Genomic DNA, 21616 nt, shown 5'->3' with positions numbered 1-21616 from the left:
GTGGCGTATTTACCTTGTATTTCCGCAGCAAAACTTTACAATGTAAGTCTATTGGAAAAATATTCCGCAACGCAAAAAAAATAAGAAATCTGTCCGATTTGCAGAATATTTTTATAAAGCCCGAGTCGTGCTTTCTATCACCCAGCTGCATAAAAAGTGCAGGGGGGGGGGGGGGGGCATACAAAAAGTGCACAAGGATGCGGTCTATCGCAGCCCTTCTCTTAAAAGAGAGAGGCCCCGCATAACCGCTCCCTGACCCTCCAAACTGTAGGCCTAGAGGATCGATCCCCCCCTTGCCAAAGCTTAGGGAGATCCAGCACTCCAAGGCTTCTACCTGGGCTGCCACCCCAGTGTCCACCTTGGAGCCTGCGTCTGGTCTGCACCTCCTCTCTGAAGGGAGGCCAGGTTGCAGGGGAAAATGGAACCAGAAGGCCACACATTTTCCCCCTAGACCTTGGAAGGGTCCCACAAGGGTGCCGCATCCAAAAAATCCCATGACACACAGAGAAAAAGAAAATTAAAGTGGATGTGCGCTGTGATACAGCCTGGACATCCACCAGGTATAAAATGTCCTCATCTCCCAGCCGGGAAAATAAAGGAGTGCGCTCAGATAGCGTGAAAGACAAGTACGTGCAAATGCATCTTCACTCAGTGGGATCCCACCCCCAGTAAATTAGGGCACCCGAGGGTCACCAGCCCTGGGGTACTTAGCAACTCAGGCGTCCAAGCTACTCGACCTCCTGACCTTGATCCGGCGGTTACCTGGTCACCTACAAATGGTACCTTGAGGCTGGGTTCACACGACCTATTTTCAGACGTAAACGAGGTGTATTATGCCTCGTTTTACGCCTGAAAATAGGGCTATAATACGTCGGCAAACATCTGCCCATTCATTTGAATGGGTTTGCCGACATACTGTGCAGACGACCTGTCATTTACGCGTCGTCGTTTGACATCTGTCAAACGACGACGCGTAAATTGACTGCCTCGGCAAAGAAGTGCAGGACACTTCTTTGCAACATAATTTGAGCCGTTCTTCATTGAACTCAATGAAGAGCAGCTCAAGATTACAGGCGTCAAAGACGCCTCGCATAATACGAGGAGCTTTTACGGCTGAAACGAGGCAGCTTTTTCTCCTGAAAACAGTCTGTCATTTCAGCCGTAAACGCCAGCTAGCATGTGCACATACCCTTAAACCAAACGCGTACACCAGAGCGATGACCGTTATGGTTATCTGCCTTCACCTCGGCGTTCTGTCATCCCCAACGATGGCAGCTCCTCCGCCGGCCGGGATTACTAACCTCAGCTCGAGCAGGTACTACACTTGATCTTAGCCAAAAGGCAGAGAAGCAAAATTTTTCCCATTGGGCATTGTACAATTTTACGCTGCGGAAATACAAGGCGAATACGCCACGTGTGGCTGCACCCTTTGTGTCAATGCTCTGAATAGCATTACTGTGGAATATGGTGTTATCACAATTGTAGCCTTCGGGACCGTAAAAGTTACCATACACGTATCTCCCGACAAATGAATAAGTCCCACCTGCTTTGAAGTCTGTGTCGCAGGACAATTCATGAAAACTGGGACAATTTGGAGGCATACAGAATTGAAGAAAAGTCAAGGATTCTTGTCAGCAAATGGGTTAAAAAAAAATCACTTGAAAAAAGTCCTCTATTTTGGGGCGTTCAAGACTTTACAGATGTTGCCAATATCCATATAGGTGGTTCACATAATAAAAATAGCACAGTCAGTATTTGGGCATTTCTCTGAGGGGCATAGCACAAAACGTGGGTTTAGATCAGAACAGTCTCTGAAGACAAGCATGGTGCTGCTGTGGGGCGCAGTGACACCGAGCACCAGCTCTGGGTATCAAAACAGAGGCGCCTCAGCTGGCACAGGGCCACGGGAGCCTGGTCACGTGTCCTAGTGAGCGGGAGCGCGCGCATTTACACGTCTCTCACTCAGCCGCGGACTAATGTGGAATTCAGAGGAAACAAATACAATAAAAACTGCGGGAGCGGAAATAATATCGGAACTGTTCCTTTAAAAAACACAAAAAGAGCAACGAACACACTACTACACTGACGAGACTAAATGTTCTTGGGGGGATATATTGGCGCTAATGAAGCCAAATGATGTTCTGACAGTGCATTTATCAACAATTTCTGACAGCATCGATCTGCCTATGCCACAACCACATCTCCACCGCCCCCAAAGGGCCGCGGCTCCTGCAGCTGCTGTTCTTGTGACCGACCCCTTCTGAGAAGGGCGCAAACACCTCTCCAATTAGCACCGTCCTCAGACGGCTTGTGAAGACAAGACAATCCCGCCAGGGCCCAGACGCTGCCGTGTCAGATAGACAAGCAAACCCAAGCTGTGTTAAACGTCCCTAGAGCATCCGCTCGACTGTATCCCTCCGCCCCCTCTCTAGAGCCAGTTTTTTTTTTTATTACAGGGGCTACGTTTGGTCAGCGAAAGAGTTAACAAGAGGGAAAATAGCGCCGGATCTGTTACCCTGCTTCGGCGGAGGGATATTCATCTTGGAGCTAACGTGGTGCTGAGGCTCGACGAGCAAAAAAAATGTCTGCCTGAGGGAGACCCACAAGTTCCTATCGGGTGAAAAGAAAACCTTTCCGTGCGGTAAAAGCCCCTCAAACCCGCAGAAACCGGGAGCCTAGAAGACGCTTTGAACAGGTGACGGAATTCGACGACTGCCAAGACCCCGGGGGAAAGGTGGACGGGGACTGCTATAAACTTCAATCCAATTGTTGGATGTTTAAACGGAGAAAAAGGTAAATGTGGCGTGTTGGGGGGCACAACTCGGAGGTAAGGGCACGGGGTGGTAGACAGTAATGCCCATTATTATCTTTCTATTGAAGAATGATGTTCGAGTAATCGGCTCATGTACAGGAGACTGATGTCCTCACATTGAGCTGTAAAGTCCGGGGCTCTCACCTTCCATTATGGGGCGAGTAACCCCTTAGGACCCTTCTAATGACCAGGGAAGCGCTTAGTATGTGTCGTGCGTCCCCTGTCTGTGGCTCGTCCAAGTCTTCACTCCTGGAGTAACTTGCGGTACAAGTTGCCGCTCTATTGTTGCGGGCTGACAGTGACTCTCTCCCTCCGGTGTCTTATTGTCTCCGTCTATTCTTTCTTCCCATATTTTAAGTATCTCCGGCCATATTAGAACTGCTCGGGGTCTTTGAGATGAAACTTCTTATGAGACGGTGTGACTTTCCGTCTGGAAAGAGTGTGTGTCTCCCTTGCCTGCGCCCTCCCTCTCTGCCCTGGTGTCAGATGGGCTGAGGAGAGCAGCGGTGTAAGGGGGTGTTGTGATGCAGATGGTAAGTGTCTCTGTCTCTCTCTAGGAGCTGATCGGAGTGGTTGGAGATGAATCCTCAGCATCGGATCGCCGCTATAGGCACAGACAAGGAGCTGAGTGACCTCCTGGATTTCAGTGCGGTACGGTATCATTCTGGCTTCTTAGATCAGGGGGTTGTAAGACTACTGGACGCCATCACTTTGATGTCATGTCTAGACTCTTAAGATGTAATCACTTAAAAGACTATGGGGGTCAATTGGCTTATAACTTTTGAGAGTAGTCATTGACCCCAAAACCACCAATCCAATTACAGCTACTTAAAATCCTATTAAGTCTTCTTTTTTACAACAAAAAAAAATCCCAAACTGTCCGAGATTATTTCCAAGTAGCTGGACATAAAGCTTAACCCACACTTGTTGCCCTTCATAAAGTAAGCATCCAAAGCTATCTTCCCGAAACGATTTGATTGCTGCCATGTTATATACTTGTAAAGTTAGCTTTGACTGCTTTCTGGATCCTTTTGGTTGCATAGTATTTTCTTCGTACACCATAATAGATGGAAATCTTTTCAATATACTGTTGCTTTGCTGATTTTCTAGAGTAGTATACAATAGTTTCCTTCCACCACTCCAGGCAGTCACTTTTGTAAGGTGTAGCGTGCTGCTCTTCATGTTTAGAACAATGAACTTATAGCAACATCCTATTCTGTTTTGCAGATGTTTTCTCCACCTGTTAATAGTGGGAAAACCAGACCGACTACACTAGGAAGTAGTCAATTCAGTGGATCAGGTAACAATCAGATCTGCTAGTGCTGAGTATATCAATCATTGTGATTTGTTGATGCTTATGTCAATGGTTTGTAATACTTTGTTGTCATGTTATTTCTTTACACTTCACATTGTGCCCTTTATTTTAGTCCTGCACACATTGTGCATGGACCAGATGTAAATGTTGCTGCCATCATCCAGTATTTAGCAGTGTATATTTTTTGCTTTGCCCATTGATTTGATCATTTTATTTACTTCTACATGTATTAGGAGGTTATGTCTAATCTGTACAGATTTCAGAGGGTTTTGAGCATTTATTTTGTTTAGAAACCTCTCCTTATTCTCAAATGATCTCGTCGCTGATGTATAAGTATGGACACGCTGTGATGTATTTGGGTACGGATATTCCGGTGTCTTTTTGCACCTTTTTACAGCAGTTTGATGTATTTTGTGTTGAACACAATGAAGAAACAAAGAGTTGATTACTTATCTGTTGGGGTGAACATGGATATAACCCTGTAAATTGCTTCCACATGCTTTGCTTCATGTTGTTAGCGCAAGCAGATGTAGCTTGCAAGACAAATTGTGTCTGACAGTGTGATATGTTGTCTGAATGAATTTGACCATAATCATGAAACGCCTGCTTTCTAGTATTTGCACATTTCCGCTAGCGCTGTGTGGTTTTCATGCCTTTTTGTAATCTATTTATTTGTAGTGAGTTTATTCTTTAATTTATCAGAGGTTTAGTGTGTATATAGTTAAGTGAGACTTTATATTTGTAGTTCCCTTTATCTATAGAAATGCGAGTTTGTGCTGTATTGCATGACTCATTACAGTTTGTATACTTATTTAAGTGCTTATTGCTGTTCATGTAGTCTTGAGGTTATCTGGACGTTTTGTGCCATTTTATTTCGTTATTTTTTCTTTACTGATCAATGATATTGTTTTATTTGTTACTCGGTATAGAATAAACCACAGCTTCATAGGTCTGTGCTTGTGGCATGCCGCAGTTACTAGTTCTGTAATGGTGTGTGCCCAGATTCTTAATCACTTAAGAACGTGAACCCTAAACTTTAGGGCCCAGTTGTATATTTGGCTCAATGCTTTTACCAAAGTTTAATGACAGACATGTTCATAATATGTGGATTGTTTTTGCATGTCTGTGCCTATAGCTTTTACTATATACAAATACTAAACTATTTTCTGTATACACAGGTTAATACACTTTGAGGAGGTTTACCAAAAGGCAGAAAAGGATTTATGAAAGTTGCCTCTAAAGCATTTTTTTTTTCTGCTTGTCAGAGTTTTTAGCTCAAGTGTCAATTTCTGCAGTTAATAGCGATCATGGTCCTTGGGTGTGACAATGTGTGTACTATAAAGTATTTTACAGTGTGTATGACATCAGTCAGGTCAACAGATATTATTTTCATTTACGGATGAAATTGTCACCTATGTTTGTAACACGCTTTCTTATTCAGGTACAGTCACATGGCGTATTTGCCTTGTATTTTCGCTGCGTAAAAACTGCTGGTGAAAACGTTACAATTTAAGCCTATGGGAAAAACATTCCACAACGCAGGAAATTGAGAAATCTGAGTAGCGGAATATTTTTTCCATTTGACGTACAATTTTCTGCAGTATATTTTTACGCTTGGGAAATACGCCACGTCCGGCTGCACACTTGAAAATGTTAACTTGTTACTGTATGTTCACACGGCTTTTTTTCGGACCGTAAACGGACGAAAAATCGGAAGCAGAACGCTTCCAAACATCTGCCAATTGATTTAAATGGGAAAACGGCGTTCTGTTCCGACGGGCCGTTTTTCAAAACGGCCGCAAAAAAGAAGTGCATGTCACATCTTGAGCCGTTTTTGGAGCCGTTTTTCATTGACTCTATAGAAAAACGGCTCCAAAAACGGCCGTAAAAAAATGCAGCGAAAAACGCAAGTTGCTAAAATAATGTCTGAAAATCAGGAGCCGTTTTCCCTTGAAAACAGCTTCGTATTTTCAGACGGTTTTGGTTAAGCGTGTGAACATACCCAAAAGGTTCGTATTACGCAAAAAATACACTTGAAATACGCCTGCAAACAGTTTCCCATTGATTTAATTGGGAATACACTGGGTAGTTAATGAGGCGTGTTTTTATGCTGCTGAATTCAAAAAAACGTCTCCTAAAAATACGCCTCATAAATAGAAGTGACTTCTTGAGGCATTTTACAAGCTGATATTCTATTAACACTACAAAAAAACACTTTGAAAATATGCCCCAAAATACAGTTCAAAAATGCTTACACAAATCAAAAATGTTTTTAAAATAGTCTTAAAAATCCCCGGGATTCATAGGCTGTTTTCTCTTGAAATCAGCCTCGTATTTTTCTGCTTCGAACATATGCCGTGTGAACATGGCCTAAGAATTTACACAGTACCCCCCTCATGTAATTTATTCATGAGATGTTGTTTAAGAAATGCCGGTATAAGGAATGGTATCTACAGGCGAATGCCTCCTTAGCCCGCCTAGTACTTGATGAACTTTATCAAGTCCAATGCCTGTCCGAAACAAAAATGTACCTTTTTATTTTTGCACCTTAAATAGTCTTTTGGCTGTCTACGTAAAAAAAAATAATTCCTAGTATAAACAAGAACACCACAAAAGTGTGTGTGGGGTGGGGGGGGGGGGTGTTATTCTAAAAAGCATTAAAATATTCAGGGCAAAATTAGCTGAACATATAATATTATTTTTTGTGTCTTATGTTATATTTTGTTTTGCAAATCTCAATGTTTTCTGTATATTTTATCTTCTGTTTTAAGCTCAATAAAACTTGTCAGGATATGTAGGAGAAGCGGACACATGGTTGTGGCAGTGTGTGAATTCCTCTACACCTTAGAAACAATGATAATATTGTAAAATGTGCCTTTCTGTAGGAATGTGCATGTTCTCTATATTTTCGATCTGCTGCAGAACAGGAGCATTACAGATGCTGTTCAGTCATTTGAAGGTGCCCCCCCCCCCATAGTAAAACACCTGTGTCTTTCCACCATGTATACAAAGTGGTACAAATAGCAGTTTTAGTTGTAAAGGTTGAGACCATGATGCAGCCCAGTTGAGATAAAGGTAGTTCCCATAACTTGTCCTGCATTTAGTTGCTGTGGCCCAACTATTCCGTTTAGTGCATTATATGCGTTTCTTGGTCTGTCTGACATGCACACGTTTGGCTTTGTTCACATCTGCGTTGGGGTCCAGTTCTGACATTCCGTCTGAGCTTTCCATCAGAACGGGACAACAGACACAAACTAAGACAGACGGAAACCAGAGTCGACTACACTATTGCTTCCGGCAAAACGACGGGTCCAGTGCACAACAGAGACAAACGGAAACCATTGGCACTGGATCCGTCACTAATGGTGATGGAAACGGAAACCTCTGTTTTCCGTCTGTCAGCTTGTCTGTTCAGGGTCCCGTTCTGACGGAAAGCTCAGACGGAACGTCAGAACGGGACGCCAATGCAGATGTGAACAGAGCTTTATGTGTAAATGCCTCTTCTCCAAGAGTGCATAGAACAGTTGCTATTCTTTTATCTTAAGTACTTTTGCATATGTGCTGTAGAAGAGCCATCGCAGCACAAAGCTGAAGTGGTGGTATTTTGTTTGACAGGTTTTGGTTAATATCGTAAACCTGGAAACTGCTACTTGCTGTTTATTTTTGGGAAAAAAAATTCTGGTTCAGTGTCAATGTCTATTTTTTTGTAGACTGTATTTTAAAGAGGCTCTGTCACCAGATTCTCATATCCCTATCTCCTATTGCATGTGATCGGCGCTGCAATGTAGAGAACAGTAACGTGTTTTTTTTTTAAAAAACTATCATTTTTGGCCAAGTTATGAGCAATTTTATATTTATGCAAATGAGTCTTTATAATGGACAACTGGGCGTGTTTTCTCTTATTTCCAACTGGGCGTGTATTGTGTTTGTAACATCTGGGCGTGTATTGTGTTTGTAACATCTGGGCGTGTTTACTTGTTTTACTAGCTGGGCGTTGTGAATAGAAGTGTATGATGCTGACAAACACTTCTATTCACGACGCCCAGCTAGTAAAACACGTAAACACGCCCAGATGTTACAAACACAATACACGCCCAGATGTTACAAACACAATACACGCCCAGTTGGAAATAAGAGAAAACACGCCCAGTTGTCCATTAGAAAGACTCATTTGCATAAATATAAAATTGCTCATAACTTGGCCAAAAATGATAGTTTTTTTTAAAAAAAACACGTTACTATTCTCTACATTGCAGCGCCGATCACATGCAATAGGCGATAGGGATTTCAGCATCTGGTCACAGAGCCTCTTTAATTATATGGAATGTTACATAGGTCCAAAAAAAGACACAGGTCCAAGAAGTTCAGTCTTTCCCAATGAATTAAACATGATTTATTGCTAGATTAGTTATAACCCTTAGGCCGGATTCACACGAGTGTGTTCAGTCCGTGATATACGGTCCGTATGTCGGCCAAATTTCCTGGACTCAACACACTGCCAGGAGCCGGGCTCTTATCATCATCGTTTTCTATGACTCTAGGTGTCACTGCCTCGCTGCGGGAAAACTGTCCCGTACTGTAATTATGTTTTCATTACGGGACCGTAGTTCCACGGAGAGGCAGTGACTTCTAGCGTCATAGATAACTATGATGCTAGGAGCCCGGCTCCCTGCAGTGTGTTAAGTCCGGGAAATGCGGCCGACCTGCGGACAGTATATCACGGACTGAACACGCTCGTGTGAATCCGGCCTTAGTCCAGGATCACACACATAATTTTGATGCAGTTTTTGGCTTTGTTTCTTAAGCCAAACACAGAAGTGGAGATTCATCCGTTTTATCTTTATACCTTTCTTCCGTTTGGATCCACTTCTGGGCAAAACACTGCATCGAAACTGTCTGTGATTCTGGCCTAAATGTCATTCGGCATTAAATAAGCATCTAGCACGTTTTCTTTTTTGGTGGGAGGGGGGGGGGTGAGCTGTAGTTTTAGAGTACGCTCAACTTTTTGATCCCTTTTTAATTAGATTTTTTTGCGGGGCTAAGATGACCAAAAAACTGAAATTTTGGCAGTTTTAAATTATTATTTTTACAGTGTTCACCGTGTGGTTTAAAGAACGTTTTATTAGAATAGTTTGGACTTTTACGGACGAAGCGATACGAATTTATGTTCAATTTTTTTTTTTTTTAAGATTACTTCATGGGAAAAGGTTTTTGTTTTTTTTAACTTTTACTTTTAATTTATTAGTCCACCTAGGGGACTTGAACTAGCGATCGTTTGATCACTTGCACAATATATCACAGTATATTTTGTTTTTTACCAGCTGCAATGACAAACATCGGGACACCGCAATCTCGTTACGTGGGGGGTGATGGGCTGTCCGAGGGATCCGCTTCCATCTTTCTAACGGCTTAAATGTTGCGGTCGCTATTGGCTGTGGCATCTAAGTGGTTAAACAGCTGGGATCAGAGTCATCTCGGATCCTGGCCATGCAGTGAGATGTTCTCTGTGTGAAATGTGGCCAAGGGGTTAATTGCAGACATAGTATCTGGTAGTATACAATAGTTTACAGGTCTGAAACATCTTTCTTCCACACGCAATAAAATATTCCTTGTTTTTTTGTAAAGTCCTTGGAAAGAGCAGGTTATGTGCTAGTTCTCTGTATTGACTACACATATACATGTTAATTCGATCACCTCTTAGGTGTCTTTTTTTAATAGTCTACTCACTCGCCTTTGAACCCTCTCCCGTTCTCTTATGCATGTATGCAACTTGTTTTTGGTAGATGAATAATTTGCAATATTTACACCGCTTTTTCCATGAACATGCACAGGGCAATGTATGAAGATAATTTTAGACCGGGTATGTCTTTTTAAATATTACATAGAAGAATTTGTATTCTAAATTAATGTGTATGGGTCTATATATAATGGGGGAGATTTATTAAGAGTGACGTTTTTATATACCAGTCTTACTAAACAATTCGTTGGAGTAAGATGCAATACATTTATTAGGAGACTAATGCATCTTAATAAATGTGTTGCATCTCTCATCGGGTCATGCGCCAAAGAGGCGCAACGACCAAGGCCGTGCTCTATCCTTTCCACCTTTACCTTTGTACGTAAAATAATTACACGCCTGAAATCAGAAATCATCAATTGGTTTACCAGAACTTTATGTATGGCCTCATGCAGAGCAGGTATCTGATAAAAAAAAACATTCTAGAATGTTTTTTTTTTTTTTTTTTGTCATGACAGCAGGGGCCTACAGAGGTACACTTGGACCCCATGCAAGTCAATGGGTGCTGTATTATGCCTCTGCACAACTTGGAGGTCGTACGGAGCTGTAATATGCTTATGCGTGAACCCTGGCACTGTACTTTAGTATACCACCTGAGCCACTAAAAACTAAGGTTGCCAATTTTTATGTATTGGCACTAACTGGTGAACGGCTAACTAACAAAGCACTTTCCTCTATCTCTGATGGCCTACAACATGAAAAAAGGTTTTCAAATGGTAAATACATTTTTAAAATTACATGAGGAATCTGAACATTTGTAACCTGGCTTTAAAGTGACACAAACCAGATTGCAGGTGGACAGAAAATACTGCAAATTAATCAGTTTTTTTTATCACAAAATTTAGACTAGAAGGATTTTCTATCTCTTTAAAATTAATGCATAACCTTAGTCCTAATTAATGTGTTGCACCATTATATATATATATATATATATATATTATTTGAATTCTCATTAATTGATCGTGCCCAGAGTAGAACTCTTCCAGCCTTTGTCCTGCTCGCACCTTATGACACCGGGTGGTTTATAGGAAGTTGCCAGGGGCATGGCAGAAGCTGCTTAAAGGGAATGTGTCGCTAGAATTTTTTTTTTAGTTAAACAGTTAGTGTATACATGATTAGACATTGTTCTAATTTTTTCACAAGTCAGGAAATATTATAAATTAGATTCTAATTTATAACATTTCCCTGTGCTGGTCACTAGAGGGAGCAATTCCCAAAATAGCAGCATTGGCATGTGGTAAAGCAACCACATTGCTTTATGCTGCAAAATTTGAGAAGACACACCCGCTCTAGCGTCCTCAAACGATCCCCGCTCCTTTATCAGTGGCTAGTGCCAGGAGAAAGGAGGGGGATTGAATGTTCAAGCCTCCTACACTGTGTGCCGCCATTTTTTGAGCGAATACACAGTGTAGTAGGTTAACATACAGTGGTAATCACACAAAACATACACAAACATGACTTACCTGCTCCTGCCGCCGCCTCTCCCTCCGGTCCGTCTGCTCCCTCCACTCACTTCTGAACACATGCCCGGAAGCCGCGACCGGAAGTAGTCCTCTTACTGTCCGGCCGCGGCTTCCGGTCCACAAGACAATGGCGCCGGATGTCGCTCGGCCGAAGACCTTCCATTTGGACTGTGTGGGAGCGGCGCACGCTCCCGTTCGCATTCTCTATGGTGATGTGTGTGCCGCATTCCATCACTATGTGTCGAAAATGTACACACACAGAGATGGAAAAAAAAATGGAAGCCCCCATAGAGAAGTAAAAGAATGAAAAATGTAAAAAGTAAAACACATACTTTGAACGTTTTGTGATACAAAATAACAAAATCAAAATCAAAGAATTTATAAAAAAAAAAAAGTAAAACACAACACAAATAAATAAAATGTATTTAAATATCAAACTAAAACCAATATTTAAAAAAAATTTTTTTCGTGACACATTGCCTTTAAGTTGAAGTTCAGACTCGACTTATGTTAAGTCGGGTCATTTACATACAATATCCTTTAAAGCACACCTAACTTTTCTGGTGACTTTTCAGAATAAGCTGTCATATGTGTGTACATGAAGAATAACACTATTGATGGGCATTTATATGACTGGTATACTGCGTTATTTATTTATTTTTAGCAGTTTTGGTATCGGCAGGCTCCTTCTGTAATTATCAGTGGTCTCTGTGCTAGTGGGTGGAGCCTAACTGCTATCGTGTCTTCTATACACTGCACACATAGAAGAGGAGAATCCTGCTCTCCTATCTCTATCTATTACATATATAGAAGCTGAAGCAGCAGCGAGGAGGATATTCTACCGCAGTACAGACCAGTGTAGCTGAGAATGCAGCACTGGGGTGACACAACTCTTACCAGCAGCCTGTGTCTTTCTCACTCTACTCATGCTTCCTCCTCCATAGACTTATATGGGCAGCATGCCTGTGTCTAGGTCACTCTCTGCTCCCTCTCCTCTCCACAGACTTGTATAGCAGACAGTGAGAAGACACACCCCCACCTTCTGCAGTTAGCCATTTTTGCTCTGTAACCAGGGAGGGACATTGCTTGACAACCGGGGATGGACAGCAGATTACAGGATGGGAGACACCTAGTGGCAGTAACTTCACACAGATTTTGCATTGAGAAAACAACAACATTTTAACCGTAATTAAATTACAAAGCTCATCTATGTCAGGTATACGATTTGATTAGCATAATTTGTTTGAAAAATTAGTGTTCATTTAAGTAGATATACGTTTGTACATTTCCAGTTTTTCACAATTTTGTTCTTTTAAGAAATATCTGCTTTTTTAGTACTTTTAATGATTAGTAAGTTAAGAGCATTAGTTACCCCCTTAATAATGTTATTGTGGTCATTTTGTACCCGTTATTCCTTTTGTTTAACGTGATCAGACTAGGAATGTTTTCCAAAACACGCCGACTGCTGACAGACAATCTGTCGAAAAATGATCTGCCATGTTACGGCCTGTTCACATCAGCGTCGGGGTTCTGTTGGTGGGTTCCGTCAGACCTTTCCGTCGGAGGAACCCATAGATGGAAAGGCAAACGGAAATCATTGCCTCCGTTTTTGTATTACCATTGATTTCAATGGTAAGGCTTCCATTGCAAATGGTTTCCGTTTGTCTCTGTACGGTAAGGTTTCCGTTTTTTTGGCAGAAACAATAGCGCAGTCGACTTTGCTAAGGTTTCCGCTAAAAAAACGAAAACCTTACGGAACGGACACAAATGGAAACCATTAGCAACAGAAGGATTACAATTGAAATCAATAATGATGCAAACGGAAGCTATGGTTTTCGTTTGGATTTCCATTGATGGGTACCTCCGACGGAAAGGTCTGACAGAACCCATCAACGGAAGCTGAACGCTGATATGAACAGGCCCTTAGAGTAAGTTCACACTTGCGTTGTATAATCGGTTACTCTGTTCTGTTTTTAGATTAGGGGATGTTCTAAAAATAACGGATGCAAACGGATGCTAAATTGTCATTTAATTTTTTTTTTTTTAAAGGATTAGTTTAATGCATCTATCAAAAAACGGACAAGAAGCATTCGTTTGCATCAGTTTTTATCAATTTATAACGGATCATTTTTTATTTTTTTTTGGTATCCTTTTTTGTTTAGTTGATAATCTGTTGCTAGGCTCTTATCTTAAATTCTTTTTTCCTTGGGGGCCATTTAAATGAGTAGTGTACGTGAGTATGAGTACATTCATCAATTCACACCATTATGACAAAGCTAAAAAAAAATATTTTCTCACTAAACTTTATGTAGATACAGCTCCAAAATGGCAATAGAATTTGTTTGGGGGTCACTTCCAATCACTAGAGGTGATTTCCTGTCAATAGAGTTTTAATTGATTTGCAAAATGTTGTCTATAAATGGGCAGAGCAAAAAAAAAAAAGCCTTCTTTTAACTGATTACCATCCGTTTGTACCAGTTTTACATTGACAGTTATTTTTAATATTGGTGATCAGTTAGGCTCTGTTCACATCTGCGTTGTCGTCCCGTTCTGACGTTCCGTCTGAGCTTTCCGTTAGAACGGGACTCTGAACAAACACAAACTGTCACAGACGGAAACCAGAGGTTTCCGTTTCCATCACCATTGATTTCAATGGTGATGGATCCAGTGCCCATGGTTTCCGTTGCCAATGGTTTCCGTTTGTCTCTGTTGTGCACCGGACCCGTCGTTTTGACAGAATCAATAGCATAGTCGACCGTAGAGTAACGGATTATACAACGGAAGTGTGAACTTAGCCCTACCACGTGGTAAAAATGACATGTTAATATGATTATAGTGATACAAAATTTATATATATATATTTTAATGTTTTACTACTTTTATAAAAAAAAGAAAGTAATTGTTAAAAAAAAAAAATAATTTGTGTTGCCTTTTTCTGAGATGCATAATTTGAGCAAGATTTTTGCAGGGCGAGCTGTAGTTTTTCTTAGTTCCATTTTGGGTGGGAATTGCGACATTTTGAACAGCTGTTTTTTTGTTTGTTTTTTTTGTTGTTTTTTTTTGTGTGGTGAAAATGGAAACAAAATTTGCTGTGATATGCGCAAGTCTAAAATGCTAATTTTTCTGTGGATTTCCTGAAAAGAATTCTTGTTCACTCCTCCTTACATTGCCGTTAACTACTGAAAATGATCTATATAGCTTGGCAATACGCTCCTTTCAAGAACTGTATCGTTGTAATTAAGATAATTAAGCGCTGTTCTTCTCTTCTATGGCCTAAGGATAATACGTAGTTTTCGGTTAGTGTAGTATTTGTGGCATGTATGTTTGTATATGCCGTCTCAGAACAAGTTAAGGTTATTGTCAGGATATTTAATAAGGAAATGAAATACGCTTATTAATACATCTGAATAATTTGCAGCCGTTGGCACAGGTATTTATTTTACAGCTATATATGTGTGTGTGTATGTGTGTGTGTGTGTGTATATATATATATATATATATATATATATATATATATATATAATGACCACACTGTCCTTTTGAAATTAATAAAATACTTCATTTACTTGGTCTGTAATTAATGGAAGACAAATTCTTGCTGCTGTCACGCATGTTATGTTTTTGATCACTTCCTTGTATTTCTTTGTGCACGTGACCAGTTAAAATATATCTATACAGTTAGTATTTTTAAACAGTGTTCTATTCTACTAAATTAAAAAACAAACACAAAAAAAGCCACATTTTATTTAGAAGCGTGTGAGAGACTCCTTTATCTGATAAGCATATTTGCCTTTTAGACTTCAAAATGTGTAAAAACGGCAGTCGTTGCTTGTGATCTTCCTTACAGATTAAAATGGTATCTTTCATCAGCTAAACACCTGCCTCAAGGCTTTAGGAACGTGGTACAAATGCCTCTTTGTTTTCCTGCAAAGAGCTTTAACATACATTTCTTATACTGGATATAAAATGTGTCCACTGTATGACTCTGGTGCGAATGATGATTTTGGCAAATTTCTTGCCTATTTTACTTTAGCCCCTGTACCCGTTTTTTTGTGACCTCTCCAGAACGTCTGATCTAAAGCTTCCACTGAATAGGTCACGTGTCTGAAGTGAAGCTGTTTAATCCTCTGGTATATAGTATAGTGCAAGGCTTCTATACATCATTTAGCAGTGATTCTGGGGACAGGTTTGCTTTCTGTTATGTGATACTGGGATGAGATAATTGGTGTTCTTCCTGAATAGATGCTTTGTATTGCTGGATCTATAAAACAAAGCTGTGTTTGTAAACATAACTTGCGAAAAAATAAAGGGCATGTTTTATGGTGAAGATGTTCACTGAATAACAAAGGAGAGTGGGGAGAAAAATAAACTTTTGTTTGCTAAATATAATAAAGTAGCCTTATTTTCACTGAATAGTTGTGTTACTAAATGTGTCCAATTTATAGAGCCCTTTGTAAAGCTATAAAGCAATTCCTACTGTCTATCGGGCTTTGTTCCTTGTATGTAGCAGGGCAGTCTTTCTCAGCAGAACCTTGTGTTTATTGGCCGTTTGGTTAGTGTGCAGTAAAACATGAGGCTCATGTCTACATACCCTCTATGGAGATGAGAAAATAATCGGGAAGAGAGCTGTGCAAGTTGTATCAAAATCAGGGCTTCTCTATCTTTTTATATAGGGCCCTCAACCGCCAAAGCATAGTGATTCCTGGGCCTTACCATTGGCAAATTTAAAAATGTATCACACAAATTAAGTCCATGATGTTGCTCAAATAATATTTGATGCAGCCAGAGAAAAGCCTCTGTGCGGGTTATGATCACTTATGTCAAAATTGCCTCTCCTGCTGTGCATCCCCAATAATTGTGCCTGGCATCCAGCTGAATAGAACTTTAGGAAGATCATCGTAAACTGCTGTCTGCCAATCAGCATCGCTAGGAAGTGTTCTCAGCAACGCTGGTTATCTGAAAACCGCAAAATAACGACTTCCACCGCTTCTCCTAAATATTCTTTTCAGCTGATTGCCAAACACCATACCCGCCACCCCCCCCCCCCCCCCCAAACAAAACGAGTTCAGGGAGCCTAAAATAGGCATATAATATATGTAAGGGTAAGTTCATACTGCGTTTTTTGACGCGGAAACCGTGCCAAAAAACGGCCAAAAATGCCTCTCATTGATTTAAATGGGAGGCGGAGGCGTTTTTTTCCCGCGAGTGGAAAAACCGGCTCGCAGGATAGAGAAGGGAAATGCCCTATCTTCGGACGTTTACGCCTCTGACCTCACATTGACATCAATGGGAGGCAGAGAAAGCGTATTTCGTGGTGTGTTTTTCCCGCGGTGCTCAATGGCCACGGGTGAAAAATGCCGCAAAAATCTGCGTGCAGGCAGAGGAAAATCTGCCTCAAAATTCCAAACTGAATTTTGTAGCAGATTTTCTGCCTCCAAAAAACTGTGTGAACCTGGCCTTAGAAAGCTAAGAAAAATGTAACTGCTGTTTGTTTTTGTTCTGCTAAGAAGCACCAGTAACATTAGAGCATAAACAAAGCTCTTCCTGTACCTTTTGTATATTTATATTCCTTGAGGTTTTTTTCCCCCATAAAAATCAATGATTCTTATTGCCTTTCCATATGTCCTTCATATCCACTGGAACGAGATAAAACCTGTAAGTGCAGTTATTTTTATGTTCTTGTTAGGTGCTGTATAGGTGTAAGGTGTATAATATACTTTTTTTTTTTTTTTGTGTGTGTGTGGTCCGCTTAGTACAAATAAAGTGTCTTTTTAATTTAATAAAAAGATCCAGCCCCCCTGTGTTCTGGAAAGCCATCAACCAGGTGTGTTATACTATACTTTTATTTGTATAATATACCATTTGACTGAATAAACAATAAAAACCTACAGTATATACATAGTTTATATTGAAACCACAGAATTAGTTTGCTGCGTTCTGTAGTACATTTAATGGAAAGTTCAAAGATAAGACCAATTATAACATTGCACTTCTGCCAATAGACAATTTAGGAACCATGAAATAGTATGTAGTGCGTGGGAGAGCGAGAGAGAACAAAAAATGTACTAGGAATGTGTTTCTGTACTACATACAATGCTGTACTTTTTCTTTTTTTAAATTTACGTTTTTCTGTTGTCTTAATGTATTTTAAAGGTGGTAATAAAGAAGACCTGTCCGCTTCTCCTGATATGTCTGTACTTTTTATTCCCCATGAATTAACAGTTCTGGACCATTCTTTCTTAGAACGTTACCTTGTCATTCTTTTATTTTTTCTGGAAATGTGTGACTACGTTGACAAATGGATGTCGCCGCTCCACCTGTCAATTGGATGTGTCTCTACACGGTCTAACACTGCCCAATAATTGCTGACATTGTCACTGTGTGGAAACGAATGATTGAAAAGTGGAATAGTGACACCCATTTGTCAATTTAGTCATACATTTCCAGGCGGAATAAAAGAGGGTTGGCACAACGTAGAGTTCTAAGAAAAGGTGCTCCAGAATTTTTCATGGGAAATAAAAGCATTTACTAAAACTGACAAGTCCAGAGAGCTTACAGGTCCTCTTTACCATATACTATTTCACAGATGACGTGAAATACAAAAAGAATATATATTATATTTGTACTGTAATTTATTTTTATTTTTTTCTAGTTTTGTCATTAAAGATATAATAAGCAGTAAAGTAATAAATGACCTTTTTGTTCTGTCACTAACTGAATATTGTTCTAGAATGGAGATGCAAAGATCTATCTAAAATGAAAGCATGTTGATTGGATTTGGTATGATACATAATTTGTCATTTTTAAAAAAAATGTTTTTTGTTTTTTTAAATTTATCTCCATGTCACCATCTGTATTTTAAAATACAAAATAATTATTGCAGTTTTCATACTGGCCGCTGAGACGTTACATGCTATGCTAACTATTGCTAAAAACACACACACACACACACACACACACACACACACACGTTGCAGATTTTCCACAGCAAAATTTGTACAAGTTTTACGTGCAGATTCATGGCGGATTTCACCCCTTCTACATTGAAAAGGGTAAAATTTGCGGTGAGTTTCTGTAACCGAATGCGCATGCTGTGGGTTTTTAACTCCGCAACATTCTCTGATTTCCTTGTGGAAAATGTTCAGCAGGATGTGATTTCTTCAAGTATGCCTAGTACTGTGGTGGATTTTCCATGCACAACTCTGTACAGGAAATTTGAAGTATGTCCGTCCCGTGTAAGGTGCCGAGCATGTATTTGTTCTCAATAAGGAGGGGGACATAAGTTGACACCTCTGGCAGCGAGTTTATCTCCTGCACGAACAAAGGATTGGGCATTTTAAAATCCAACATGCCTGATCCTTCTTTCTCCTGACGTTGGGGGAGAGTTGGGGCAGCCCCATACACATTAGATGGTTGATCAGTCCCGCCGAAACTGGAGGTTTCGGACAATGTTTATCTAATGTGTATGGACAACTTGACTGTTTTGTAGAGATCACATTTAAGCAATCATCTCATTGTCATCCGAGGCAGGATTACAATGGTAACAGAGGTAACGCCTTTATTATCATGCTGGAGAGAGATACCACATGATCACACCATTGACAGTAGGTAATAGTTGTTGAAGGGAACCTGTCACTAGCATTTCACCTATTGAACTCTACTCACCCCTCACTGGCCGCTGCTGTAAAAAGTTAAATGGCGTTATCCCCGCTCCTAAACTCCTCCTACCGCAAACAACGGTCTCCAAACATTTTGTGCCTTTTATGGTAATAATCTGGCGGTCTCGTTCACTCCTCTTATGCCCGCCCACTGCCGAATACTGGCCCACCCTGAATGTGGTCAATCATAAGTAAGCTGCCAATCAAAAGTAAGGAGGCGGGGTTAACTCGGAAAGGCTTGAGGAATGAAGATATGACTCTTCAAACAAAGATTTGACTCTTTTATGCTCATTAGCATATGGTGTGGGAACACTAAAATACTTGACTACTAAAGCTACAGAGCCGACTAAGAAGATAATTATAGGTTACATAAAAATTATTTTTCACCCACTTCCACCAGTATTTAATAGGTGAAATGCTGGAGACCGGTTCCCTTTAAGGAGTTAAAGCAAGTCTCTGAACTGCTGCTGAACTCCCGAAGGCAAGATGGCTGCTCCCATAAACAGGTGAAGAAAATAAAATAAAAACAGATTTTAAAAAAAAAATTCCTCTATATATTTATCATTATAGATTATTAATTAGTAAAAAAAATCTGGTGATACATTCCTTTTAAACAGCACGCGAAAAGAATTGTTAGTTAAGGTCTGTTTTTTCTTTCTATCATTAAATCTCTTTTTATGAAGTCAACCAATACGAATACAATTTTTTTTCAGCTCTATCTGACACGTCACAAGTTGCACATCAAGACTTCTCATGAAAATGTTGATGTTTTTCCTCAATGAAGTCTCTTTTCTATGCATGAGTTCCCTGACTGCAGACCACTCTTAGATTGACTAGTCTGACATTAGTTGGAAAACTCACTTGGAAATTTACTTCTATATAAGGTGTATTTTTTTTTGTTTTAAAATATAAGGCTCTTTTACACTTGATGACTTTTGCTTTTACAGGTATAGCGATCTTCTGGGACACACATAGGCTGGGTCCGCATGTAGTAGATTTGCTACAGAATATTAGAGCCGCAGGGAAATCCACAGTGTTCTCAGTGTCTGCAAAAAAAATCATACTCATGTTCCATGGCAACTCCACCCTCAGTCTACGTACACCCGGTCTCTAGCAATAACGTGCCGTCACCTGTGACTGCTGCAGCCTGTGATTGGCTGGTGGCTGCATCGGTCACATATTGACACGACACATCATCGCTGGAGACCGATGGTGAGCAGGAAAGTGTAGCCACGGGAGCGTCAGGAGAGGTGAGTATAGTGTTTTTATTTTAAATTTATTCTAAACAATCTGAACTAAGATTTTGCTGTGGATCGGCAGGTAATCCACCGCAAAATTCACAACAATAGAATTTGCGGATCTCTTCTTCCCCATTGAATAAAATAAGGAAAATCCACAACAAATCTGTGCATTTTACGCAGCAGAAATGGTCCTGCTACGGATTTAAAAAAATCTGCACTGAGTTGTTCAAATCTCATACACTTTGCTACTACTGTATTCCTCTGTGGCATTTCCATCTGCAAATTTGGACGGAAAAATTGCAGCAAATCTGCTAAGTGTGACATAACTATAGAAGGATGTTTTTTATAAATATCTCAGAGTTTTGGTTGGAATATGAGAGAGGATAGATTTTATGATGAAAAAAATAGTCAGAAGCACCATTTTTATTTTTGATAATCCTGTTTTTTTTTTCTTCTGTACTATAGTGTTTGTTCATTTAAATAGTGGTCAGTACTTTTTCACTTAAAATGCGCTATTGATTCCGTCATTAAAACGGAAACCTGCCGGAATGGTGAGGAACGGAAACCATTAGAAATGTTTCCGTCACTATTGATATCAATGGTGACGGAAATGGAAGCTGTGGTTTCAGTTTGACTTTCCGTTGCGGGGTTCACCCGACGGAAACCCCTGAACAGGAAGCCAACGCTGATGTGAACAGGCCCTTATGCCTCATGCACACGACCGTAGTGGTGTGCACGGCCGTGATTTGCGGCTCGGACGCGAATCGTGGGCCATGCACATGGCCGCGTGCATTCATTTCTATGAGCCTGGACCGCAAAACACGGCCGTAATAAGACATGTCCTATCTTCTTGCAGTCCACGCTCCTGGGCAATGCACGGACCGCGGAAACCACGGCTGGGTACATGGCCCATTGAAATGCGGCCGGAAAAATATGTTAGTGTACATGGGGCCTTTACACTTTGAAGACATTTTAATATATATATCAATGTTTTATTGTATTTTAAAAATGTTTTTAATGGGGTTTTATTACAAAAAATGTTTACTTTTTGAGATACAGCTTCTATGTATCGTGAATACATAGAAGCTTTATCTAGTGGTCATATCCGAATCCGCCAGGTCAACGGGACTGACGGCTTCGGTGAGCACTGGCCCTTCGTCTCTCTGACATGCAGGATCCAGCTATTATGGATCACATCCAGGTTTATGAACTTGGATGTGATCGATAATAGCTGGATACGGTTTCTATGTGTCAGCTTCTATTTATCCAGGATAAATAGAACTGTATCTCAAAAAGTAAACATTTTTTTTTTTTAATAAAACCCAATTGA

General features: G+C 40.3%; 1 protein-coding gene across 3 annotated transcripts in view; it reads left to right on the top strand.

Moving 5' to 3' along the window:
* The first annotated feature begins 1991 nt into the window (after positions 1-1991).
* TCF12 (transcription factor 12) overlaps positions 1992-21616 on the top strand; it is a 187194-nt gene continuing 167569 nt past the window's right edge. For all 3 annotated transcript variants that reach the window (XM_075857958.1, XM_075857957.1, XM_075857956.1), the window contains exons 1-3: positions 1992-2793; positions 3370-3463; positions 4040-4112. In XM_075857958.1, coding sequence (XP_075714073.1) covers positions 3392-3463; positions 4040-4112 — 145 coding nt within the window. In that variant the 5' untranslated portion in view covers positions 1992-2793; positions 3370-3391. The remainder of the gene's footprint in view (positions 2794-3369; positions 3464-4039; positions 4113-21616) is intronic.

This window comes from Rhinoderma darwinii, chromosome 3 (genome assembly GCF_050947455.1).
Source record: "Rhinoderma darwinii isolate aRhiDar2 chromosome 3, aRhiDar2.hap1, whole genome shotgun sequence".
NCBI lineage: Eukaryota > Metazoa > Chordata > Amphibia > Anura > Rhinodermatidae > Rhinoderma > Rhinoderma darwinii.
This window is presented reverse-complemented; position numbering and strand designations above follow the sequence as displayed.